This window comes from Anopheles bellator, chromosome 2 (genome assembly GCF_943735745.2).
Source record: "Anopheles bellator chromosome 2, idAnoBellAS_SP24_06.2, whole genome shotgun sequence".
In the NCBI taxonomy this organism is placed as follows: Eukaryota; Metazoa; Arthropoda; class Insecta; order Diptera; family Culicidae; genus Anopheles; species Anopheles bellator.
The window spans coordinates 26336877-26364288 of NC_071286.1; the positions used below are offsets into that span (position 1 = coordinate 26336877).

The 27412-nt window shown below is 50.8% G+C and overlaps 1 protein-coding gene across 2 annotated transcripts in view; it reads left to right on the forward strand.

Annotated features, from left to right (window-relative positions):
• Window positions 1–4172: 4172 nt before the first annotated feature.
• Window positions 4173–27412, forward strand: part of LOC131211703 (protein groucho) — a 150997-nt gene continuing 127757 nt past the window's right edge. Inside the window, exon 1 of one of the 2 annotated variants that reach the window (XM_058205284.1) lies at window positions 4173–4872. In XM_058205284.1, the coding sequence (XP_058061267.1) occupies window positions 4837–4872 (36 nt within the window). In that variant the 5' untranslated portion in view covers window positions 4173–4836. The remainder of the gene's footprint in view (window positions 4873–27412) is intronic. The other variant, XM_058205283.1, reaches the window with a different exon arrangement.

Sequence of the window (27412 nt, forward strand, 5' to 3'; positions counted from 1 at the left end):
GCCCACGTCCAACGGTGATTGTGTTGAATAATCGAACATCGTCAAACGTCAAACTAATCAAACTTCAAAAAGGAATTCGTTGACACCTGTGACATAAGTTTCACAAAACCACTTCAGCGATTAGAGTAGGCCTGGTGGTCACGGTGAGAAATTCATCTCATTACGGGAAAGAATTCTCATCTCGCGATACAAAAGCACGTGTACGTTAAATATGAAAATATTAAATATGTAAAACAGTGACTTGCCTTGTTGACGGAGAATTCTTGGAAAGGTTGCGTGATCTACTGATCCAGTTTTTTTTGCGTCAAGCGTGAGCCAATGCCCCTCGGCCTCGGCAATGGACCGCGGACCGCCGGCCATCAACGGCAAATCGCTGTCGCTGCGGCCACTCATTAGCACACATTACTTTGCGAAACGTCCGATTAAGAAGATTGATTGGCACGCGTGCAAATAATACAGTGCTGCAGCTGTGTGCCCCCGAATGTCCCCGGCGGACAGGTTTTAGTGCCCGCCAGTAGGCGCGCGAAAGTTTAATCGCAAACGTTATCACCATCCGCAGTGAGCCCATCATTTGCGCCCATCCATTTGTTTGCCCCCCGATCGAAGAGGATGGATAGAGAAAGACAGAGAGAGAGAGAGAGAGATAGCGAGAGTGCTACGAAGGATGATACTCGTTAATCTTCCAATCCCAGCGCATCCATCCTTCCGCGGGAGCCGCAGGAACATACGCATCCGGACGAGCGGCCGCGAACGATCTTTTCAGTTAGTTCGTTAATTATTATTTTCACACCGATGTTTACGCGCGGAACGGCGAAACGGGCGAGAGGCGGGCATCATCCGCAAGATCCACACCACCCTTGGTTTGGGGTGCCCGACCGATCGCATCGTCTGTCAGCCGTTTCGCGCGCGACTTACTACAACATCTTCTGGTTTGTTTGTGGCTCGGGATCTTCGAAGCAGCGCGCACACGAAATCGCCGGTCGACCTGCGCGTGTTTGTGTGGGTAGCGAAAATAAATAACCACCCAACCGGGCGGTTGATCAACCGGCCCGGCCGCCAACATCATCATCATCGTCATCATCGTCATCCGGCCCCCACATGGTCTCGCGCGTAAACCGAACACAGCCGGTTCCTGGTATTTAGCCCGGATCAGGGAGGAGAGCGCACACATACGCGCACACAAACATGGGCGGCAGCAAAATGGTTTATCAGTGACACTAATTAGCGATTGATTAGCCAACTACTGCTGCTGCTGTTGGTGTCGTGTACGGTGTTGTGTGGCCATGCCGCTTTCCGTCGGATGAGCTGTTCGTCGTATAATGCGGTTCCTCCCCCGTAACATAGCACCGACGGGGGTGACCGGGTTCTCAACCACCACCCCCACCGTGCGGGAGGCAATGGGACCCCGGCTTCGGTTATACACATCATCCACCCGGCGTGCCGTGCGTCACCGTAAATGGGCGCGTTCCGCGGGGATACGAAGATCAAATGAAATGGTTTGATGTTTGAACTTGTTGACATTATACCGGCTTAATTTACTGCTACTCTTAACGACTTTGTGGCCGCCTGCTGCGTGCCGGCTCGTTCAACAGCTGATGCTTTGTGGTGGGCCTTTTGCTCCACTTTCTTTGGACACAGCGCAGTAGTAACCTGTTTCTGTATGTTTGGCATTTTTAAGCACGGCTTATTTTGATTATCGTTGTTTATTAAAATGAAATATTTAAGAAAGAGATGGCCGCAATTAAATACGATTGCCGAGATTGGAACGCTTGCGTTAAAAAATCGCATTTTTCAGTTCGGTTTGGCTGGCGCCTTGACTCGTTAAAGATCGACGTCGATCATCGCGTGAGCTGAGCTGCCGACGGTCCGCAGTTAATCAGTTTAGGATTAATTTTGACACGTTGACGCATTGCTGTTGCTGTAAAAAAAAAACCGGTTCACTCATCTCACCAGGATTAGTCGTGTTTCTTTTTTCCGCACCTTACGTCCGCCGCTTAAAAGGTGGCCAGCGGAAAGAAACGGCGCACCACTTAACAATGCTAATCCGCCGGTTATGCGTGGTGTGATTCGTCGGGCAGGTTTTGTAAAATGATGAATGGTTTTATGAATTTTTCATGGACGCGCGTTCCGGCGATCCGGCGATCGTCAGCAGCACGTCACGGCGGCTGACGGGGATAATTAATGCTTAACGCCGGCCAAAGGTGGCGCCACGGTCGTTGGTGCGGTCGCAGCGGACGCCCGCGGCGCGACCGACCGAAGCGAGAGCGCTTTTTTTAATTTTGTCACTCGTCAGGCGACTTTAAATCAATAATTGGCACCCGGCCGCGCTCGCTGGCTGGCTGGCTGGCTGGCTGGCTGGCAGTGTGACTGCGGACAACATTTCAGACAGCGCCGCGAAACGTAATAAAACACAAGCAGAACATGGTGGGGGCCACAAAGAAAGGAAGAAAATAAATCGATAAACCTTACACGCTGTGGTGCCGCGAAGGTACCACCCGGGGGGCTGTTATGCTTCTCGTTGTGCCTTTCGCCGACACCACAACATATCGGGGTCGCGGCAAATCGAAACTCGCGCATGCAGGTCACGTGACCGCCATTGGCGCGCTGTGGCTCTCGCCCCGTGGACGGACACACAATCTATCTTTCGACGACGGTGACCATCGCCGTTTTGTTTCTCGTGTCCCCCGTGAGCATATCAGCCGCGACGCGCTGCACGCAATATTTCCCTCGATTGTGGGTCTCCTCTCGCAGCATAGCAGCACACAATTAGCATACAATTGAGATTTCCGTTTCAACCGTTGGGCCGCTTCGATCGGCGGCGCTGGGGCCTTGGGTTTCGGTTATGGTTTCGAAAGATGGTCATGGAATGCATTTTAAATCAGTTTTGTGCGAGCCACTTGGAATTCGTGTTTTTCATCCTCCGGACTCCCGACAATGCCTTGAATGGTAAACGCTGTTCTTCGTGTAATATTTCGAACATGCGTGGTGCCTGGTCCGATCGTGTCTGCTTTATTTGTTCGGACTTTGAATCACTTCAATTAACAAAATAACGTCTAAAAATATATAAAGTCAATGAAATGACAGCTTCTTCGATTGGCGCAACACTGTGGGGCATTTGCCGTTTCCAAAGAAATCATTTCACAACCATCTGTTTCTTTTATGTTTACAGATCAGCGGTTCCGGTTCCAAGCCTCCAGTGCCAGAGTGTTGTAAACGTGAACATTTCAACCCTAACCGACTCTAGGATTTCTCCACCCGCCAATTAGCGCCAGCGTTTGATCGGTGCCAAAACGTGATCCCCTCTCCGCGTTGTGTGTATTCGGTCGTAAGACGTTAAAAATCGGACGGAAATAAATCTGAAATTAAGAAGAAAAAAAAGGGCATAAAATACCGCTCCCGCAGAGCCGGCAGTGGCGGCGTCCGTCTCCGGGTTGTGCTAAATCGAAACGAACCAGTGATTTCGAAATCGAACCAAGATTGAGAGGCGGAAGAAAAACAAACGGGAAGAGAGTACGAAAAGCAAAAAAATAGAACAAATCATTATCCGCAGCAGCCGAGTGGCGTGGCACGCAAGAGGTGAGAAATAGCCGGCGGCCAGAGGCCGCAAACGGAAAATGGTGTAAGAAAAATCGATCATCTTCGGCCCGATCGTGCATCGCCGCCGTTTTGTTTCAACACGCAGTTTACAAAAAAGCAAACAACGAAACAAAAAACAAAACCGCACCAAAACGGAAAACCAACAGAGGATCAAATTGAGGATGAAATAAATTGAAAAAGAGTGAAGTGAAGCGTAAAAAACCCGGCAACGCGCATTGGTTCATCTGCGGGGATAAGAGTAAATCAAGAAAAATCGACGTGAATTTGAGCGCGGGGTTCCGCTGATTGATAAATTGATTGATCGTTAGTGTGTTAAAGTGCGTTTCGAAGTGAAGGCACTTAAAGCGTGGATCTAGAAAAAAAGGAAGAAAAAGACAGCTCAGGGGCTCTCAAGTGCTGTTGTTGTTGTTGCTGGTTGTGTTTCGCTTGAGGGTGCTTCATTTCGTTATTATTTTTCTCGTTCAATCGGCGCCCAATAATCGATACGAATTAAAACCGTGAAAGCTCCGGTCAGCCAGCCGGGGGGCCAGTCAAAGTGTGGTGATCGTGATCGCTTCATGCAGTAATCATGAGCATCGTCGGTGGTGTGGTGAAGTTGGTGCTACCGTGGCGGCCACTGCCGCTAATGATGCTGCTGCCGCCGACCGCCGACGTGTGGAGTGGTCAGTAATGATTGCTGGCCGCTGATCGCCGCCAGAAGTGGAGAGATATATCCTGCGCCCCCGCTGCCTGCTGTGGTTGGCTGATGAAAATCAATCAATTGTAATTAATATTTGCCCCACTTCGTCGAGGCTCAGAAGGGGCCGGGCGTGAGTGAAGTGTGTTCGAGATAAAAAAAAGGGTGGCAATAAGCATGATAAGTGATTTCCGTGCGTGCATTGTTTGCAAACCACCACCCACCATCGAGAGCGTTTTGAGCAACAGAAATTAAACGCTGTTGACAGTTGGGTCCCCTTTTGAGTTGCGCTTAAACGTGAGTTGTGCCTGGCGTGAGAGTGAGAAGTGCGATCGGGTGAGTGAGCGGGCAATAGGAGTGATTTGATTGAATACACCAAATTGAGGCAGTTGGGAAGCAAAAAAGCGACCAGAAAGTGTCGTGAAAGTGTAGAGAGAAGATTAATCCGTGCGTGAATTATTATCGTGTCCGTTGACGTTGACCAACAACCACCGTCGGGGTGAATAACGACAGTCGGTCATTTCTCACCAAACGGACAGCAGCGAAAAGCAAATCCACCAATCATGTACCCAGCGCCTACAAGACACCCGTCGGCATCGGTAATATTGCGTTTCTCTCCCTTATCTGATTATAAAGCTCCTATAAATCTACAGTAAAATTTTGAGACAGATAAAACGATGTATCTCAAGCATCTCCACTCGACTATGCGCGGATGAGTCAGTGACCCGTGATGGTCGTTGATAACCAACTTTCATAACCCGTGCGAGCGCACCCAGATTCCATCGTTTTAGCCCCTCCGAAACCACCGTCCGCCTAATGGGCCAACAGTTTCCCGTTTTGCCGTGACTTTGCCGGTGATTATCACGCGGGGCCTAATGAGACCGGGCAGCTAAAATATGCAAAAGATTGTACAAATTAATGGCTTAATTTGTCGAATAAATCAGCGTGCGTTTTTGATAAGCAAAAAGCCTTCGAGCGAAAAAGCCGAGGTGGATGGCTCGCACCTAGACACCTTTAAGTTATGTGCAGTCGAGTTGAGGGGACTATCGTTTAATGGTGAGATTTTAGACCGACGGAAGCAAACCGAAAAAAAAACCGAAATAATTGATTGTGATTTCATCTGTTTTTTTCGTCGTTCGCCGTTTGTTAGCTACGATACGGGCTGGAGCGTGTCTCGTGTTTGTTCCCTCGAACCTCACGAACCGTCACCGACGGTGGTCACGGTGTTCAGCCGCCCCGATACATAACCGGGGGACCCGTTGGCGGCAGCCCGAGCATGATTATCACCTTCCTGGGCCATCACCCCAAAGCCTGGTCGAAACCTCTTCATCACCATCATCGTCATCGCCGGGGCCACAATCAGCGGAACGCGCACTGAACCGGAAAATGTGCCAAACGGGGCGGAACGCTCCAGAAAGGCGGTTTCTGGTCGGGGACTGGTGGCGCGGGCGTGCTTTAAAATTGAAAGACGCCGATCCCCGCGACCAGGGGGCCTGCTCTTCGATAAAAAGTGCGCGCCCCGCGCTCTTAATGCCGGTGCGCGCTTTGAGGTCAAAATCAATTCGGCCACCATCACCGGGCGGGCGGCTTCCTTGGGGGAGATTAACTCTAAAGTTTTTTTTTGCGACCCTCCACGTGAGCATAGACACCCGGCTCCGATAAGATATGCGCACGTTGGGCGTTTCAGATATCGCTCTTTAGCGGTCATCAGTCAGAGTGGAGTCATAAAACTCGAAAAAATGGGGTCCCACCGATCGATAAGGTCCCCCCAGGGTGGGTGCGAGCGAGCGAGTGTCCCCCACCCGCGAGATGGTCGGGTGTTTGATCGATTCGATTGCTGTCATCGATTGTGGCCAACGGCGTCGTCGTCGCCGGTTGTTGCCTTTCCGGTGTACGACAAGCGTGTCGTACCAGTGGTAAGTGGGCAGAGAGTACAAAGCCTCGTACCTCGCCCGCCGTACGGGATTTAATTTACCTTATCGCGGACGCAACATCTTAATTGCTTACGATAGATAGCGAAAATGGACAATGATTTCGTCGTCGTCTCGGCCGGGCCGGCGACGGACAATGTTTAATTAATTTGCTGCCTCACCCAGCTCATCTGGGCACGCGGGCCATCGTCATCGTCATGCGGCCGGTCGATGCGGTGGGGATCACATTGATTGTCTCCTCGCACCCTGCGGAACGTTCGATGAAGTGACGGAACTCCGGTGGGTCGGTGAGAGAGGGCCAAACGCGCGGAATGCCATCAATCAACCCGCCCAGGGCGGCCCACTCTCGTCCACACGCGTGCATATTATCGCCAGCCCGGAACGCTCTTGTGGAGGGTTCGATTAATGTTTTTTGCCTCCCTCCCGGCCCGATCGATGAAATGACAAGTTGTGTGCTTATTTGTTGCGCCCCTCGCAGGCTTAATGAAGTGTCACGGCGTGGGGCTCGGGTGGCGTGGGACCATCGGAACGGGACGCTGAACGCTGAACGGGGGCGCAAAAAAGGGGAAAAAGGCGAACACTCAATTGCGGTACGGCGTACTTGGTAATTAAATCACTTTAGGACACTGGTTTTGAAACAACACGCGATCGGTCGGAACACGATCTCCCGGAACGGCGGTCCCCGTCGGTGGCGGTGGGCTGATAAATCGGCCCGAGGGGAAAGGGAGGGTGGGGGACAATTACGGCCATCGCAGCGCAGCGGCTCCATTAGGGGAGGCTCCTCCGCGTGTATGCATCATCATCGCCGCACCGCTCGAGGAAGATCCCCGTGGGGTGGCGGAGCGATAAGATCCGGTCCGGTGGAGGGAAGCGTGAGATTGAGATATGAGTAATGACCGAACGCGCGGAATTCGCGGCTGGCAGGAATTTATTGCTTCATTGTGGGTTGTGTTAAAATTAAGCTATCATCTGTGTGTTTGCAAGCCTTGGGCGGAGTTCGCGCAGTAGTTTAACTTGATTTCTTTCCTAACTGCTCTCAGAAAGTATTATGGGTGAGGAAAGTACTACCTATTTTACGTTTTATAGTGATTCACGTATATGAATAATTCGTTAACAAAAAATAACGTGTTTTTTTATAGATGTATCACTTGCATAATTTGAAGTACGCTGAGATGAACGGATTTACTTACAACCCCCTCGTTAATAGTACTGCAAAAGAATGTGAAAAGCTATTGGAGACACTTTACAGTTTTCTAAATAACAAGATAACATCGAACAAATAGAACCAATTGCCAGGCAGCAGCATTAAGGCCGTTGCGCATCATTATCAGTTTGGAAAAAAATGCTTCACGCCACATACAAAATTAAAATCAAAATAATAAGAATAAGTTCCTTATATGAATATTAAACTTACCTGACACAATAAATAAAGGATACTAAAGTTAGAGATTTTGCCAACCAATGTTTGAATTTTACACTGTAACATGAAGTGCAAACAGGTTCCATGCATCTGAATACCCTTGGGTAAACTATCTTAAATGGTAAACTGTATAAATTTTTGGTTTAGATTAAGGTCTTAAAACTTAGTAATAAATTATAAGTCCAATTTTTCCAGCAGCGTTTAGTGCAATAAGTATTTTTTCCTTTTAAATTGGTGGAATTTGTCTTAGATAATGAGTCTAAAAAAGTCATATCCAAGCAACCCCGGGAAAATTTGCCGGCTGTCATGTCATATTGGATTCACCTTTCGAGTGTTTTCATCCAAATAACAGTTGGATTGAAGTAAGCTGTGATTGAAAAATTGTCCGCGGTTCCAAAATTGAGTTGTTTTTCCATATTTTTTTTGCGAAATCATCGACGGCGTTTGGCATGGTAAAAACGAGCCTATTTAAGGTAAGTAGGCACCGTTTGGTTCGTAGATTGGGAGTCTGTTTTTGAGATTATTTAGTTCCATTTTCATTTTCTAAGAGTAATCGAGTTTGATGAGCCTCGCTTGGGACTAATTTCTCAACATCGAAATCATCCATTAAGAAACGAAAGGAAACGATGGTTGTCATCAAGAAGTGACAGATCCCTGGTAAGCCTTTTTTTCATCTAGCCAAGCCGGCAGTGCGAATTCGTCATTCGCAAATCAATTTAAAGCGACTTATTTTTGGTGGTTTATGGTGAGATATACGCCATGGATTTCTTGTTAACAATTTGTACATAAAGTTATCCTAAGGCAAAGAACTGAGTAACGGGAATAATACTTGACCACCGCCGAGTGGCGTGTCTTGTCAATTCCACCGCAGTCCATTTGGCTATTTGGCGGTCCACCGCAAAAGCAACTGCGGGCTTGCATCATTACTCACTTAATGGTCGATTTAGGCAACAAGAAAAAGAACAGAACATCACGACATGTGCGCTCTGCCTTGGGCTTGGGGGGCACCCCGTCAGCACCGACCCGTCCCCGGCCCCTCGTTCGTGGCGCAAATCTGTCGGTGCGTAAAGTGGAAAATCACGGCCGGGCCCGGGTGTGCGATTCGCGCGCGAACATCTTTGGCAGCCAAAAAGCGCGCCGCTTCTGTTGGCGCCCGTGAGGTGCAGCTGTGGCCAAGTGTGGCCAAAATTAATATAGAATGGGCTGTGGTGCTGTTGTTGGTGGTGAGTCAAAGTGTCGCGCTACAAAAAACAGTTTCCCACCTTAGCGGATGGCCACCGGATTTTCTCGCCTCGTTCCTAATTTTTGCGTGTGACTGGACGATGACGATGATGGCTCGGTTGTGTGTGTTGGTTGGCAACCTGCCCAGGTCCGCGCCGGGTGGACGATGAATTTCGCATTTTCCACTGCACTTTCCACCGGGTCGGGCCGGGCCGGGCCGTGTTTGCTGTGCCATTTGCGACGGGTTGAGTTGTTTTGGTCAGTTTGCTCAGCTTTACTCATTCATGATACTCATCCTTGCTGCTGCTGCTGCTGATGTTCAGCGGCGTTTCGGGTTTTAGGACAGCACAGCGCAATCGAAGTATTGGAATCGCGTAGCGTGCAAACGTCATCGCATAAGTACCGGTGACCAAATTAGCCTCGAAGCTTAATGGCACCTTAACGGTGCAGTAATTGCAAGTGCACCGTGCAAGTACGGTGGGAAATTGCCCACCCATCACCTCCCATCAGTGGCTGATTGCATGTTTTGTAATTTATGAATATTCTTAATTGTTCTTTCGTTCCAACATTAATTTCCCGACCGACGACTCCCGTTCCGATTCCGAGCATCGTCGTCGCGCTTGAGTCTCATTATTGTCGCTCCACCCGCGGGATAAGTGAGTGGCTCTCTCTCTCTCTCTCCGAGTTGTTGTTGATGCTGTGGACCACCAGACTCCCCGTGGCGGTGACCACCCCATACGGCTGGTGTGCTACTTCCCGGGCCGCGTTGTGTGGACTCATTAGCGAGCGCGCCTCAAACCATCCCCCTGTGCCCGGATGTGGGCAGAGGAGATTTACGCGAAGTTTCGCCCTCCTCGGGCCACTCACCATTACGCCACCAGCCTGCCGCCGGGTGGCCCGACCCGTCATATACCGGCGGCGATCGGAGACTTGTCTCGCTCGGTGCTGCGGCTGTTGCGGTGCATAATTGCCGGGCGGCTGCAATCCATAATTGGGCAACGGGTCACCGGGGTGGTGTTGCGTCAATTTTAGACCGGTAATCTTTCGTATGGGTGCCGGCCGCGACGGCCCCGACCCTTCGAATTATCCTTCGCCGCTGGGGAGGTTGAGTTTTTAGCAAGGAACGAGCAGAAATTAGCTCTCCCCCAGAAGCACACCAACCGTCGAGCGGCGGCTACCGAGGATTGTGGTGGCCACTGGCGGATAATTATGTTGTCCACGGGAAATGGCAAAACGACAAACGCGGTACGCGCTCCCGCAACACCCGGGTTCCGGTCGATAAAAACAAAGAGGCAGGCTCCCTGGGCCTCGAGGCCCTACATATCTACTCTGTCTTCCAGCGGGACGAATGACATTCCCGGGCCGAGCGAGAGGAATGCTGCGCCTGCCGGCAGTGAACCTGCAGGTTCGGAGTCGGCGCCCCGGAACGGATCGCTTTCGTGTCCCCGGCTGCCGTCGGCATAATGAGCCTTAATTTACCATCCAATCAGCGGCCGGCCAGCGGGGAACAGTGTTGCCGGGAGCAAAACCACCCCTAGGACTCCACGAGAGAGCATCATCGATCGCGCGCCGCCATATAATGATCGTGCTGACGACGGACGATGATGGCGACGATTCCGGGGCTTATCGATCCCGTTCGATAATGCGCTCACGACCGTTCATCAATTAGCAAAACCAACCACCATCTCACCCAGCATCATCATCATCATCATGTGGGTCCCGTGTGTCGGTGTGTGTCGGTGTGTTATTAATGTTCTCACATCGCGCTCTCTGCCACTCGCTGAATGGCGCCGCCGGTGATGTGGTTGTTGCTGTGGTTGAGCAGAAATTATCACCGCTGCCTCTGGCCGCGCGTACGCATCGTGCAATCATCGCCCGGGCGAGATTGTAGGTTTGCAAATAATTATAACAAATCATCGGTCTAAACCTCTGCCCCACTGCTACTACGGTGGCTGCTGGTCCGTGATGGTCCCGGGTCAGGATTGGTGGCGCCGACGCGGTTACGGGATTAGTCGCGGGTATGGTTGTGTCATCGGCGGACCTCTCTTTGTGATCCCGTTTTCGAGGCGTTTGCGGTTGCAGCCGATGGGCGCTTGGACGCCGACGATGATGACGATGATTATGTTAATTTTAACGCGGACCCGGAACCGGATCTGCCAGGGCTGCGGCCATTAATGTTGCGAAGGTTTGCGTGTGAAGCTCTTTTGAGAGGCGACCGGGGATCAGATCGAATTTATGGCGCCTCGGTTCGATCTTCGCGGTGTGCGTAGTTCCAATTACTTCGCAATTAATAACCGGCGATTGGTAAAGCGAACCTGGCGTTCTCAATTCTTCTGCGGAGATTGGTTCGCGAAGATCAAGCTTTCGGAGCCCCTGACGGGAAGATGAGTTGGCATTGAATTTAACGCAACCTCTAATCCCAACCCGAGGCTGTTTGCCACGTTGCCACACGGGACTTGGTGAACCTCTTCCCTCCCGAACACCGTTACGCGAAACTTTTAAAACGACGGTGTAAATATTCGTTACGAAGTTTGACCCGTAAAAAAATGTCTCCTTTTCGAGGCTCACCCTCGGGGAGGTGCGTGTTTGCTTTTTCCGTTCAATGCGATGCAATAAGTGAGCATTGGCGCTAAGCACATGCCACGGCTTCATGCTCACGGCCCTCTAATCACTCAGCGCGAGCTAACGGTTCGCGGCCGGGCGGTGACAGCGCACGGCAGCGCCGGCAGAGGACCCTTCCATTGTTGTCGTTGTCGCGGCCTTCGCTATTTACCGTCGCTCGGAAAGATGTGTCAATATTTGCTGTGCAAGTGTTTTCGTGTTCCGGTGCTTCCTCGACCGAGCCGTGACACGCCCGGGTCCGTGTAGCCCGCCAGCCAGCCAGCCAGCCGGTCCCGTCCATCTTTATGATGGGTTCGCGTTCGCGTCTATTACCATGGGCACGTACAGAGAGGCCGACGAGCGCCTTATTGGGCCGTCTCACCGAAATGGGTGAAACAAAAAAATGCAAAAACAACATGCCGTGCCGGGACACAACACTGTAAAAGGGGTTCTTGCACAACAACGCGCGTCCTGTGGACTCTGAAAATGATGGACTGATCCGCGGAATGACGTTTAAAATCATCATTAAGTCGCAGGCGCCTCCCGTTGATAATCAAAATCGATTGCTCAAGGTAATGGTGACCGGGAGCCTCTTCCTTGTCGCGCTCTAGACATACACTCAAATGCACGTCGGTTGCGGTAATTGGGGCGGCACTTGAAACACTAGAAAAACGCACTTTAGCCATTCATTGGAGTGGTTTATCCGGGTCGGCCTCGGATCCTCGGCCGGCTTTTCGGATGCGCGCGCGTAAAGTGGAAAGCAAACAGAGAGAAGTCCAGACAGAGACAGAGAGAACCAGAGGCGCGGAATATTTGCCAAGTGGCGGGGTGATAAGTTTGGGTTGCTGCGTGGCAGGAGGAAGCGCCCCCGGGGTTGTGTTTGATCATGTGTGGCACTCGGTTGACGGGAACGAGACGAGGTCGTGTCAGGGTGATGATACATTACTTAACCTCCTCGGCACCGAAGGCGGCGGCAATAATCTGGTGGCCCCTGTTCTCTCTCTCTCTCTCTCTGTCTGTCTCTCGGTCGGCTTTGTTGACGCACATGCCACTCAGCCAGCGTCGCCGCCGCCGCCGGTTCATGTTTGCGCTTCTTCGCGCATCAACCACTTCGCGAGAGGGTCTAGAGTATCACCTCTTCTAAAGTAGTTCAGCTTATGTCTGGGGCTTAACGCGCACATCCCGACGATAACGCTGGCCAATATTAGCCCACACATACACAAGTGGACTAGTGTTTGGCTTGAAACCTCCTAAGCAGATGCAACTCACAGATTCACAGTAAAATCATAATACTGCTGGCCGTGCTTTGGGACGGAGCGGCAATCGTTGCGCAACGAAACTCGAAAATTATACGAAAAAAAATACTATATATACGAAAGTTAAATGGTGTCCGATGGTCAATTGTACGTCAAATCGTGCTCCGAATATTAAAAAACCGTTGGCGATCGCGCACGCGAATAATCGTAGTAATGGAACCGCGCAACAGATGGCGCCCCAAGCGTCAACTATTGAACAGAAATTGGGCTCAGTTTAAGCGAAAATCCAAGTTTACTAACAAAAAATGAAGGTGTGGAATAATTTAAATGAGTTAATTATTAAAATGGGGTTTTGACCCATTTTAATTTAGTCGCTTTTCAAATATTGTGGCTCTTCCGTAGATACTTTTCGTTGCATCGATTAATCGGGTGCTACGTGAGAGAAGTAAGTTCGAGGTTATTGAAAGTGCATCAATTTGAGTGCAAAATTAAAAGTTGGCCTTCAATACGACTCTCTGTTCGTTGTAATAATAATAAATTATTGGGCAAATCAATAAAGCCTTTCAAATGTTATTTAACTTTTGGCACCGATCTACATCGAATGACGATATTCGATTATGGCCGAATAATTCCATTCGTAAAGATTCAACCAAGCAGTTACGACAAATTTGTATGAAACAAGTTATGTGAAGTTGTCAATTGCCATTTAGGCTACGTTGCCCTTTGACTGTTTCATATAATAGATAAATAAATTTTCATCCAATTTTTCATTTAGTTCATATTGGTTCTGATGGACAACCTGTTCCAATTCAAACAGTTATCCTTTACAACCTTTTTATAACCTTTTTAACTCTCTCCGCCCAAGTCAAAAGATCGTTCAAGCTTGTTGATGCTTGTTGTAGTCTTGTCGTACGGTTGATGATACGATCACTGGTTTGTGGTGTGAAGTGTATTCCATTGCGATGTTTGGCATCCTTAGCATAGTAAGTTCCCGGTAGGACCATTGCTTGCTCTTTTTCCAAAAATTTAAACCCAACGGAATGTCTGTTACTGGAGAATCGCATCAGGACCTCTTATTTAAAGGCATTTGAGTTAAATCGCTTAAAAAGAGTTGACCATTTACAATCCGGGTTCGTTACGGGTTGCCCCCCGTAGGCTTCAGGCCAATTTCTCGGCAATAAAAATGTGTTTTGGTGGGAACGATTTCGCGAAACTTCAACGTGGCGTGACCGTAGCACGTTTCAAGCATCCTCTTGAGCCAACGATCCGGACACAGAGGCTACCAGCGTCTCACGCTTATGCTCCGTGCGGTTGAAGTGCTGGAGATGCGGCTTGTCCACTCTGCTGCCGAAGTTATGATTTATTTTCAACGGAGTGCAGCAGAGTGGCGGGGTCCGTCTCAAGACTGTCTCTTCAAAAAAGAGTGGCTGGGGCTGCGGCTCAAGGTGGAGTGCGGTTTTCGCTCTTGTCGAATCTCTCTGAACACTCTTTCGGACCATAAAACGGAACCCGGCGGCCACTCACAAAGCGACTCATAAATACCCAGAAATTAGACTGTGGATATTCGAAATAATTTTACGATCACCTCGGCTGATTTGTGACCGACTTGGCACCAAAACATTCGCTCCGGCCTTTTGGGGGGAAGCCGCCCCGCTTTGATGGATGAAAATTAATGAACCTTCATGGCCACCACCGGCGGCGGTAGAATCGAGGCCCTGACGGTCCTGGTGCCCCGGAGCACCACCTCCGGCGACAGCGATGCTCGATTCATATTTACGCCTCTTGCTGCGGCCCAGGCCGGGGCGCACGCTTGATTTATGATGTGATCGGGCCGCGGTGGCCACCGCAGAGGCGTTCCGGCCCCCGACCCGGCCCGTGATGAAGATTTTTCCGCGCGCGCGCGCGCGCGCGGGGTGGACAAATTTATTTATAAATCATTCGTTCCGGATCCTAATCATCGGTCCGCGGGGTCCGCGTGTCGTCGGAGGCGAGTGGGCCCAGAGCAACCGAAACGAAGTCGCGCACGGACGAAACACGAACGGACGAAAAAATGTGACGACGCTTAGGAGCCGGGTGTGCGGCGCGCCTCCCCCCACACACATCATGCCTTGTTAAATCGACCGGGCTCTCGAAGTTTTGACATTTCCTTGGCTCTCCGACGTCCGACACGGCGATAGCTTTGCCCGGTGGGGCCTGAAGGCAGCGCCGGGTTTCTTTTCTCTGCGCCACTTCAACCACCCCGCGCGAAACGTGAGGAGATTTATGAGATGTTTTGAAACATCATCCCTCAACTAATGGGGCAAAATGGAATGTTGACAACAGAGAGAGAAAGGAAAGAAGAGAGCGTGGGGCCCCGGAACGGACGGAACACCCGGCTCTAGGTCCTCGGTCCCATTATTATAGCCCGCCGAGCGCGCCATGTTGGCCGTGTTGTGGTTTATGTTTGGAACATATTAATTATTTCGTCCTCTCGTGGTCGTATGCAAATCTGTCCGTGTTTGTGTGCTGATGTCGACATTGTTTTGGCCAAGTATGATTTGGTTTTGGTATCTGGGAGGTTCGTTATGAATAATAACACGGCGTTCATCGCGTTCACGGGCTTCGCGAGGTTTAAATCCAAATAATCTTGTACAACAAACTGTCGGGTTTTTTTGGTCTCTTTTTCGTCCGTTGGCCTGGCGCTTCGATCCGATGGCGCAAAGCTGGGATGCTTACAAAAATTGGCACTCACAAGCAGTCGGCTCGGACGATTAGTTTGCTCATCGCCGTGGGGAAACCGACACCCAACCATGACGGCCAATTTTCCCACCTAATTGCCACCGGGCGGCCGGTCAGGTGTGCCACATTAGCGCGCAGGTCTTGTCGGTCAGCGGAACGGAGCAGTATTTTTGGCATCGGCTCCATTCGCCTTCCCGTTTTCATTTTTTTTGTGTGGTACAGCTGACAGCCGCCGGACTGTGAAAGATTGTTTCGCAAAGTGTGGCTCGAAGACGGAGGCACGAAAATGGATGCAATGTGCTGTGAAATTCGTTCGCCTCCGACGACGACGCCCCGGGACCATTGCGGCCGTCATCGTCAATTTGACCGGCCACAAAAACAACCGCACCCCGCGAGCCACTACTCTGGGTAGCTACCGAATCGGGGCGGCCTGTGAGAAGATGACGAGTTGTTGAGCTGTCAAGGAAGTGGCTACGGCATGAGCGCGCGTTGGAATGTTGGCGGGCCGGTTGAAAAACGACGAGGACTATTTACACCACGCGGACAGGGCGCTGCGGCGGACTGATGATGAATGCGCCGCGGGAACCTACATACCATGGCCCCCTAACGCCACCACAGCATCAGTGTCAATGATGCGCGGTGTCTTTCTGGTGGGACGGGTTTATTTGCTGCCGTCGTGCCTGTCGTGGGGGATCAAAGGCCTGACTGTGGTCACCCCGGGTTTTTTCTCCCCGCGAGTTTCTTGCGCGACTGAGGCACAAGATCGGACTGCCTTTTGGGTGCACATGTGTCCGACTTGGTGGTCAGAGATACGGTGGGGCCTCCTTTACCGACGGACACGTATGTGGCGTACTTTGTGCGAATCGGAGCGGCGGAGAGCTGAACAAACGTCCATAAATATCGTCGTTATAATGTACAAATATTGGACAACGCGCGCTCGGACCACGTTGTTTAACCCCCGTCGTCGGTTCCGGCGTCGTCTGGGGCCGGTTAAGTCAACCGGATGGCGTCATCATCCTCGCCCTCGGCTCGTTGGATTGACAGTTTAAAGTTCGGCACGGAATAATTACTGTTTCATTAAATTAAAAAGATGTCTGGGTGTTTGAAAACATCCTCAGCAAAAAAAAAATTAACCGATCGCCTCAGGAAACCTCTCGCGAAAGATAATTTATGTGCCAACCCGGGGCACCCCGAAGATGGGGACCGCTGGGTCCGATTAAGTTGGCAATAAACTTTACGGCGTGGCGGCGGCGTCCCCACCGAAATGATGGGGTCGCCCGAATTTGCCTTTTGGGCATCGCAAAAGAACCCATTTAATCGCTTCGCTCGTAAACTCTGCTGGCGTCGACGAGAAAGAGACCCCACGCTTTAGCAAAAAAAAAAAAAATGAGCCAAAGTGTGTAAATTTCAACAAAATTAGCGTGTTTTGTCTGTTCTTCAGCGTTGTTTTCTTGGTCGGCGCGGTCTAAGCGATCAAGCGACGGCGGCGCGACAACGATCATCAAAACCGGCAAAAAGGGGTCGCAGTTTATTGCTCTCTCTTTCTCTCTCTCTCTCTCCGTCCTTCTATTTCTCTTTCCTTCTGCCTGTCTTCTGGCTGGTGATTTGTCGGTTTTTGACGCTTCTTGCAAAATGGTTCCCATTTTCTTCGTTCGAGGCGCGCCACGCCAAATAAGCAACCCGGGGGCTAATCAAAACACAACATTCCGGACCGGACGGACGGAAACAGACACAAACACAGGCAGAGAGAGGTGCGGGAATGGGCCATTCCGGGGTCGTTCCCCGTCACTCGCGCCCTCCGACGATCGGTCGGACGGATGGACCATCTTTCATCGATCTCTGACGTTTGATTTGTCCGGCGGCCCATTGCGCGCCGATGTTGAGCGATGGGGGTTTTGGTGTTTATTTTTGCTTTCGCCCCCAGAGAGTTATTTTCGTTGCCTCGCGTCGTCTCGCCTTTTAGCGCTCTCGGAGACTGGTCGAGTTACGACGCTCCTGACGCGCCGTGCTGTTTGTTGGTTTTTATCGCTCAAAGGGTTTCGGTCTGTTGTGAATGGGTCTGGGTCTCGGTTTCGCTGGAAATCTGCGTTTAATTTCGCTTTGAAATGTGCCGCGCCAGGCACCGGGGCTCTCTTCAAAGCACCATCAGCATCAGCGGCACGATCATCTCGGCGACGCCGAACCCGGAATCGGATCCGGAGATATGCGGATTGATGAAATAAATTACGCGGCTATCATAATTTTGTGCGCGATGTTTCGTTTGGTGAAATGCCTTTTCGATCCTTTGTTTGGCATTGGAGTAGACTGTGAGGGCTAAAATATGTTTTGTCCATTGCTGGAGTTTAGAAGCTACAGAGTTCCAGACACAAAGTATCGCTGCAACTTTGCAACAAGTCAGCACAACAAGTTTGTAGTCCGAATACGAATGTGTTATAAAAGTGTGTATGATCGAAAAAAAATACTCGCTTAACTTCTTTCATTCGCTAACGAGAAATAGCATGGGGTCCGGTCGGTTTGAAATATGAACTACTAAAAGCATCCTGCAGCAGCAGCACATGGATCGCCGGGACCGAAAAGTTTACGCCCCGTTTGGTGTAAACATTCTCTTCGTTGCGGGTGCGAAAAGAAACCCCATAACCACACCCGGGACAGGGAGCCCCTCTGTGAGTCAGCCAGGGTAATGGATTTATTTCAGTTCGATTTAAAATATACGCCCAACGCCGCGGGGCTTGCGGTGACTCTCGAAGCACTTGGGCGAAGGTGTTGACAGCAATTCCGGCAACACTAACACAGGGCCCTAACGGCAGCAGCAATCAGGGTTTCGGGAAACGCCAGCGTGAGCCACTTGAGCAGTGCTCTGGGCAATCAATATTTCATTTTTCACGTGACGCAACATAAAATCGCGGACGCGCAAGAAGCCACAAGCGCGATATGATGGCGCATCGTCAGCGAAAGTTTATTGGCCATGGCCAAAAAACGACGGCCGCCCATCAGTTCTGCTTCGTTTATTATTACAGCAATAGAAAGAGAGCACGAGCGACCTGGCCATGTGTGGGCACGTGTGGCCACGTGTGGTCACGGTTTCTGGGCGAATTGTAAAGCGTGTCTCAGTGTCCAATTTTCCACTTGAAACTGCGATGAGGCGTCGATCAACCGCTGGCCGGTTAATGATAATTGCTGCTGGCTTCTGTTGGCCACCGACAGTAGTCGTTGTTGACACAATACAGCGTGAGAGAAACCCGGTAGTAGTTTTATAGTTAAAAGTGGAGATTGTTGCAGTGTTTGATTTCGTTCGTTTGCTACACTAAATTGATAAATACACCGCCAGCGCTCCCATGAGAGCCGCCGGGCGTATCGTTACCCGACCAAATTAAACATAACTTTGGTCCATTTGGTCCACCCCAGAGTTCACCATAATTTAATTGTATTCATCTGCTGACTTCACGTCGGTCGGTTGGTGCGAACAAAAAAACGAAACAATTAATATAACATCAGACAGAGCGGGGAGGTGAGAGAGAAAAACAAACGATCACCGACAATCACCGCCAATTGTGCGCCAGGCGGTGGCAGGGATCGGGAGCCAACATAATGTACAATTTATCATCGAGTGTAGGATGTGGTTTGGCATCGTTTAAATTCCCCGCGCCTCCAAGGCCCCGGGCTTCGCAGCCACTCGCGGTGGCAATAAAGCAAACAACGACAAACACCCGCATGGAGGATCTCGGGGTCGGGCTCATAAATTTGTAAATGGTACCATTTAATCGCATTATAAATGACAATTAAGTCATTTGCATACATGGCTTTCGGGGTTTCCGGTTTGATCGCCGCTCTGATGGTTGGCACGGTGCGTCACAAGCGTGGATTGTTTCCGGTTCCGGAAATGCTCAAATTACCACCGCTCACCTGTTTTCGGAGAGGCGCCCGGCCCCGGCGTTCTTCAATTGCCACTCCTCATTGTCCATTGATGTGTGTGTTGTGGTGTTTATTTTTATCGGCCCCCGAACATAGCTCATTCTGCACTTTGTTCGTAGTGTCGTAGTTGACGACAAATTGCGCTTTTCGCTGCTCCATTTATGTTCCAAGTGGCGCACACAACGCTTAATCGAAAGTGAAGTGGCTCGTCGGCCCGTTCGGTGATGATTGAAGCAAATTGAATTTTTAATGCGCATCCAAGAAACGTAATTTATTTTGGTCCGAGTTGAGTAAGTGCCGCTAGCAGCTAGTGCTAGTGACACATACAGCAGCTCTGCTTTCGCCCCATTCCGGTGGACTTAAAATACGATTGTCAACAGCTGGTGGCGTTTATGGGAGCCGTTTAGAAACGGACCCACTACGCGAGCCGCGACTTTAACGCGCGTTGCTAGTAAAAGTGAGTTGCAAAAATCAATAAAGGTTAAGGTCGTGGCGGGCGGCGCAGCATCGTTCCTTGCTAGGTTTATGTCCCTAACCATTTCGGAGAAGTCTTCATTGATGCTGGTCAAGGTTGGCGCGTGTTGTGGGGCACCCATTCATCGGCCGCGTCTCAAGATGTCGTCATTAATCCAAGACATGCGCAATGCCATCATTGTGTGCTGGCCGGTTACGCGATGCAACAGTTTACCTCCTCCATATGGCTGGCGTAACAATAGTTTTCATCAACCTGGAACTTCGGTAAGATTTCTTTCGACGTGAATATTTTTGATAAACAATTCAGGAGCTTGTTTTTCTCTTCAAACCATCCTTTATTTAACTAGCTTCGGTCACTTTCGGTTGGCTTCGATACAACACAAGCGCGCGCGTTACAACATCAGGCACACACAGCAGGCGATGAATGAATTTGTGGTTCACTTTTTGGTCTCCGGTTTCGTCACTTTTTGCTGCTGACTTGCTCCGGTGGCTTTCTCCGTGTTCCGTGGTTCCTTCTGCTTCCGTTCGTCACATCGCTTCTTCTTCGTCGGGCTCCGCTTCTTACGGTCCGCGTACCGGTCCGGTTCGAGCTCCTCCATCAGGATGCGGCTCATCATGACACTGGCGGCAATCATACTGTCAGTTGTGTAAGAAACCTTCAAATAGGGAGCGTCAGGCGCAGCAGGGACTCAGCAGCGTACTGGCGACTGGAATGGCGCTTTCAAGCACCGTTCGCCGGGTTTTCCGGTACGTCCAGAAGACGGCGAAAACCAACATCTTGCGTGAAGTGAGAAGATCGAAGGACATTCGCCGGCAGTGAGAGTAAGATCGACCGATGATGGAAGCACTCTCTCTCTCTCTCGTGAAAGATGCGCCGCGCAGTGTAGCAAACGATTACTTTGATCCAACTCTTCGTGGCACACGGAGATGATGAATCGAAACCCCGTGTAGTGGTCGTCCGTCTCGTTTCTTCTAATTCTCCGTCTCGCTCACTCGCACAGTCCTCTCATTTCATCTCAAGTGTGGCCCAAAATCGGATCCAGCAACGGAGAAAATTCATGTTTGCTCAAAAATTTCCTCTACAGCAAGTGAGTGTTGTTGGTTCGCCGACGACGACGACGACGACGAAAAGAGTGGAAAAACCAAGATGGCCGCTCCAAGCAAAGTGCCGCTCACTCACTCACTCACTCGCTGAGTGAGCGCACGTGAGTGAGCCGCATCTCGGACCAAAGTGTGACTAACAAGTGGTTAATGGAGCCTGCTTTTCTTGCTTCTTCCCCTCTTGTTCTTGCGGTCCGCGTGGGGAACATGATACCAGTTTGGACGGTGGTTAAGAGGAGGCCGCCATCCTCGGAAAAACGATTTGAGTGGGAGCCGAGGGCGGCGTATGTTCATTTTAAGTGGCGAGAGACCATTTTCCTCCCGACTCCCGTGATTGAGATGAATTTGGCTTGCTCTTGGCGCGGCGCAGAGTAGCAGCGTAGTTAGCAGCGAGAGTGTGGCTCCTTTTGATGGAGTTCGCCTTTTTGCTGCCGTCCCGCGCTCTAGGTGCCGCTCGGTTCGGTGGCCACGATGATTGATGATAATTGAACGGATTCAGCGAAGTACATTTCCGAGCAATTTGGTAATTGAATTAAATGATTTGTTTCGGTGATTTAACTAGTGGGGACGACGATTATGCAAAACGGCGTCATAGAATATGCATCGACATTTACAAAATTATTAGCACACAACACTAGGAACCTCTCTAGTATTAGCGCCCGGGTTTCCTGACAGCAAAACCCTAATTCAATTATCGCCATGAAAATCGAGCAACTTGGGCGCATCACTTTCCTACTCAATTAGGCTCAAGCTGTCAACTGCCTGTCCTCCGACGAGCGGCTGTCAAAACGAACATAATATCGTGTTACCTCTCTCGGTGTGGCCTCTAGTCATGCCCAAGCATATTTTGCCAACATTCCACGCCGTCCCACGCCACCGCCCCGCTTTGGCAGAAAAATCGACCAACGAGTTCGCAAACCGCGCCACTCCACCGCGGGGGTCCACCATAAGCTCAGCGCATTATTTACTTCTCTGGCAGCAAATAACCCGAGTTTTTTTTGTTTTGCCCCGAGCATGTTCCTCCGATCAAAAGCTGCTACCCCGATCGTGCGTCTCTATCTCTCACACTCGTCCTGTGGCGCCCACGATCCACGGCAACCCGTCAGGTGGTGGCGGTGTGCCCGTAAATGATGTGTGTCGTGCTGTTATTATTGCTGCTCTTGTTGATGGGGAGGTGCTCGCCTCGTTTATTCGCTTATGTTACTACACGGCCGGTGTCGCGCTGTGTCGGCCACACGGCGCGCACACCATAATACAGACATATTTGTAAGCTGAGTGTGAGCTATTATCTCACCGCCACTCCACTCGCCCACAGCCCGCGGATCGTTACTTGAGTCCTTCGGACGTCGGGCTTTCGAAGTGAAATTGAGTGATAAAACGCCCTGCAAATGTGTACATCCGTTTCCGCGCCACGCCAGCGAGCGAGCGAGTGAGAAAGAGTGAGAAGGAGCGTGGTGAGAAATGCGCATGCCCCGCGAAGCAGGCGCGAATTTCTCCTCCTTTTCACGATGGAGACGCCTGGTAGCTGCTCACCAACACCAGCTCAGCGCGCGTGAGACGATCGCATTTCAGCACGTGGGGCACTCCAGCTGTTGTTTCACCCCACTTACTAGCTGTAAATAATGCAATGACCGCGGAAGGCTGCGTATTGGTTCGGCCGAGAGATGCCTTTGCCGCGCACAGTAATGGCGTCTGGTTCCCGAGTTCACGACTTGCACTTTTATTGAAGCCCATGCCTTTGCTGTACTTCTTTCTGGTGTGCATGTGTGTGTTGCTCCACTTCCGAGTGGTGAGTGGTTTTTCTCCGCTTTTCGGAAACGGTCACGGGGACTGTGGAGCATAAACTGTGGGATTCCGGGCTCACCGCAAGTCGCGGTTTGGTGTCGGTCGGTGGCGGGCGGCTGGGGTCTTGTAGAACACTGATTGCTTCTTGATACACAAACACTTCCGTCCGACACACGCTGTCATTCAATTCGTTCCGGGAAAACCCATATGTGGGGCAGCCCGTGAAGAGGCGCGAGCAACAAGAGCGAGGAAGAGCGAGAGCGAGCCCGGCAGATGCCATCTGAGGGGTTGGTATGGTTTGACAAACATAAGCTACACTTGCGTGCAAACAATACCTTCTTACCTCGCCACAAGACCCCCCGGGGGGCGGGGGAGGTCTTCCTGTTGATGACTTCTTGCGATTATCTGTGTCCCCGCTAAGTAGCCGGAACCGGTAGCGGCGGGGTCGTCGCTGAGAGCAACGGGACCGCCGCCGCCATCGCAGGCATGCGCAGTCACGCCCGGCGCCCGGCGGGGACAGAGAGGGGGTTCGCGGTCGGGTTCGTTTTTCAAAGATGGAAGCCATCGACACCGACAACAACGACGATTGGGTGACGACGCCAATTATGTCGCCCCCGCTCGCTCTGTGGGTGTTTGTTTTGGCGGCTTTCGTTTATTTTCCACTTTTCCGTGAGTCCCACCGGGCTGCTCTCCGAGGTGGCTGGGTGGCAGCTGGGGAGCTGGGGAGGATTTTCCTCGTGATGATTATGGAACTCGCCGTGTGCGGGAGATTCAGTCGTGCACCGTCTGGCATGAGGGTAACATCGACGAGTACGAACCAACGGTACGGAGAGGCTCTCGGTCGAGGTTTACGTGTCAATTAATTTTACAAGCCACCATGCGCCTCCATCAGGATATTTCAAATGTTCAATAAATTATTGGTATAATTCTGGGGCTTGTTATGGAATTTTTTGGAGAAATAATTTTGCCATAAAGCAGAAAACTGTGATGAGTAATTTTCACTGCTAAATGGGAAAAGCCTTAAATACGTATGCTTGTTAATTCATGCTATAATGCTAACTATGCAAATTGCTCCCTTATGGTATGCCGTTTTGCAGATTTCTAGTCTTTTATTAAAATGAAACCACCCAAAAAAAAGGAACATGGAAATTAGTTCTTCAAAGCCTCTTTTTAAGACACTACGACGGCGGCAACAGATGATGGATGGCCTCGGAGACGGGACGCGCCGGTCGAGTGGTCCAATTTCGGGCACACCTTTTGCAAAGGTAAAGTTGCTTCCGGCGCTGGAACCGGTGCCTCGGTGCATCTCGGTGCGCACTCCAGCGAGTGGCTGCCGGTCCTCTTGAGTTGCAGCCGGGGCACTACTTTTCACATTTTCCAACGAAACGGCCCCCGTTTCTTCGTGTGAACGGGGTGATGAAAGAGAGAGGGAGAGAGAGAGAGAGCAAGATAGAAAGGTCCTTCACACTGTGGCTCCTTTGTGACTCGGTGCCCTGTTGACCCGATTCTGAGCACTTAACAGCAACACGGCAAGCTGTTTGCCTTTCGTCACTTCTTTGCGTGCGGAGCGAGCGGAGTTACTGAAGTAGCACGAAGCGAAACTCTTCCGGCAAACTCCAGGAGCAGAGTTGCGAACAGCGACCCGGTGTGCCGGTTCCCAGAACGACAGAGGGACAGAGAGAGCGAGAGAAAAAGAACTGGCGAACGAGCAAATAGCGACACAAGTGCGAACAAAGTGTCGGAAAAACTTTTTCACCCTGTTCTCTAGCTGTGTATATGTGCGCCCGGAAAGTGTCCGAGAGTCGCTGTCTCATTTTACCACTTGACTTCGGTAGGACACCTCTTTGCTGTGGGACTCCCAACGCGCCTAATGCTTGCCGTGTGGACGCCTCTGGAGCCTCGTGAGTTTTCTGGCATGGCCAACCTCTTCACACTGAGCTCTGGATGGGGTGGGGGGGTGCCCTTTGGGTCGCTCGAGTGGCTCGTGTTCTCTCCCTGGGCTCAGCTTTTGAAGCAGAGCCCCGGTGGTGACGGTGCGTCTTATGGCTTCCGCCTTTTCAAACGCGCGCTTCAAACTCGAGCCGAGCCACCCCCCGGGGGAGCGTGTGCACTCCTCAAGTGCCGTATAATTGGGATGTAACGGTATCCTACCGTCGGTCGGTTCCGGGGGGCGGTGGCTTCGCTGCAGACACTGAGTATGTCTACCGTGGGGCTGCCGTTTGTTGCGGAGCTTAAGTTGTTAACCAAAAGGCGCCCGCCTTGGCGCTCTGTAGAAACAACACATTCGCCCGGGAAAGAGCTCTGGTGGGTGGGAAATGAACTCAGAGGCGCTTTTCTGCTGTTCACCGAGAATTCTTTTGTGCCGTCGACACCTTGACGAGAGGCGAGAGGCTCCGGCCATGCGAAGGAAGTCCTTTGAATTGCACTGCTGCGCTTTTGAAGTGCGCTCTCCTGGCGCCGCGCCATGATGACCTGTCGTGAGTGAGTCACAAAAACTTTAATAACGACCGCCGTGAGCTGGGAGTCTCGGGAGATCGTGCAGTCATCATTACTCGCCCGTCGCGCTGTTTGTTGAGGGTCTCCCGGTCGGAACAGTCGGCGAACACGGTTAAGAGGTTTGGGGTTTCTTTTTTAATATTTGTCGGTCAACACGCGTGCGCCCATCACCACCACTCCCCGGCCCGAGAATGGGGCCTCGTTTTATGTTTGCTCAACAGACTTCCTCTTCTCGGTGGCCCGGCCTCTTCTGGTTCGTCGTCTTTGAAGCCGGCAAGCGACCGCCGACCGAGGCCTCAGAAATCAAGGATAAGGCGCGCCGTTTGGGAGGTGAGAAAAAAAAAATGCACCAACGAAAGGAAAGCCACCGGATAATTATCATATCAAGCGGACTTTAGCCACCAGCGACCAGCCGTCAGCGACAGCGCGTGTTACGGATCTGTCCATTTACACAGGGCGGAGTGAGCGGAGAGTGAGTGAGCGGCACGGGGCGCTACTTGACGGGTGTGATGTGCCATTTTTATTTCAACCCCTTTGAATGGAGACGAGAGTGCGCATTTGACGGGCGTTAACTGGGCGAACGGGTTGGTCTCAGAAACGTGTGGAACCATGTTGACGTAGCAGTTTTGAGATCGAGACGACCGACCATAAAGAGTTTATGAGGCTGCATTGAAATAATAATTATGCAATCATTAATCCTTTAGGCGCAACTGTCAAGTGATTTGTTACTGGTTCAGCCGTAACTACGTCTTGAAAGCTTACTCGTAGCCCTAGTTTCTAATTTCTTTTAAAACGTCAGAATTGATTCTGGAAATTCTAAACATTTAGTAAAAACTTTGGAAAAAATGGAAAATTATTAAAAACTCATTTTCAAAATGATGAGTCTTCAAGGAACCTTCGGAATTCGACGGACGTACAGCAGTTCCAAGTCGTGGTGCTTATAACAGACGTGCGACATGCAAAACCAAGAGGCAGTCGATCCGGAGAAAAACAAACAGACTACAAGTGCTAATCTGTTTAGTGCTCGTTCACTCAATAAATACAAAGCATACAACCAACTGACGACGAAGGTTATGAAGACGGTGTAAAAACTACGGCTCCTTTTAAGTCATACACGTCCGAGCCGCGATGCCTCGGCGAAGTTCGTTAAAATCTCATTAACGACAAATATGGCTCGACGACAACACCTCAGTCGCGTGAGGCTGTGTTCTTCACGCGCCGTCGTATTTTGTGGAGCTTTCGTTAAATTTGGAGCAGTGTCAGAAATGTTTAAGGAATGTGCTTCGAATTGGGTCGATTTTTATCGCACGATTCCGCGAAACCCTTATAGCTTGAGTAGCGTCAAGGTATCGAACAAGGTGCTCCACAACATGAGAATGAGAAGCCCAAAGCAAAGAACTGACCACACCAACACACGTGTTGCGACTGGTTTGGGTGCGCGAGCCAAGAGTGAGAACGGCCGAGAGCAGAACCATTTGTATCTCAAAACTTTAGCTCGATTTTCGGTAGACATCGGCTTACGCCAAAGTATTGTAATCAATTCGCGTTCGACGAGGTAGGATTCTGAGGGTCTGGACTATGTCGCCGTTTCCCTGATGCTGCCGAAGCCCAATTGTTGAAGATGGTCGAGCAGGAAATTACCTTCACTGGTCGGGACAGGTCAGCGATTTCTGAAATCGATGAACAGCAGCAACAGCAGCAGTAACCGAGAAGTGATGGCAGCCGAATGTTGAGAGGGTTAATTTTTTCCACCTCATCGGGAACATCGGCCACCGATGATGACCATCATCATCATCGATGGTCCAGTCCGACGATCACCGCATCGGTCGGTGCTGCTGTCAGTTCCCATTTCATAAGACGGAGTCGGTTGCGACGATCCGGCCAAAGGTGGATGGTGGTTCGGAAATTATCGGTTTCTGTGTCTCCTGCACCACCCTGACTGGACGAATGGTTTTTTGGGGCATACGGACCTGAATGTGTATGTGTGTGGGGGTAATAAGAGGGCATCATACCGTCGCGACCAGCGACAAGTTTAGCTGACCTGGTCTCGCCTGTGGTGGCCGCCTCCGACCAGAATCGGCCGAAGGCTCCACGTGGAGTGAATAATTTTATAATTTACTAGAGTACACAAATAAGTGCAGACACACAGCGAGGGAGACTGAAGGTATCTGATGGTGGTGGATCCACCTTTTTCTCGTACGAACGGTTTCGGTTAGGAGACCCT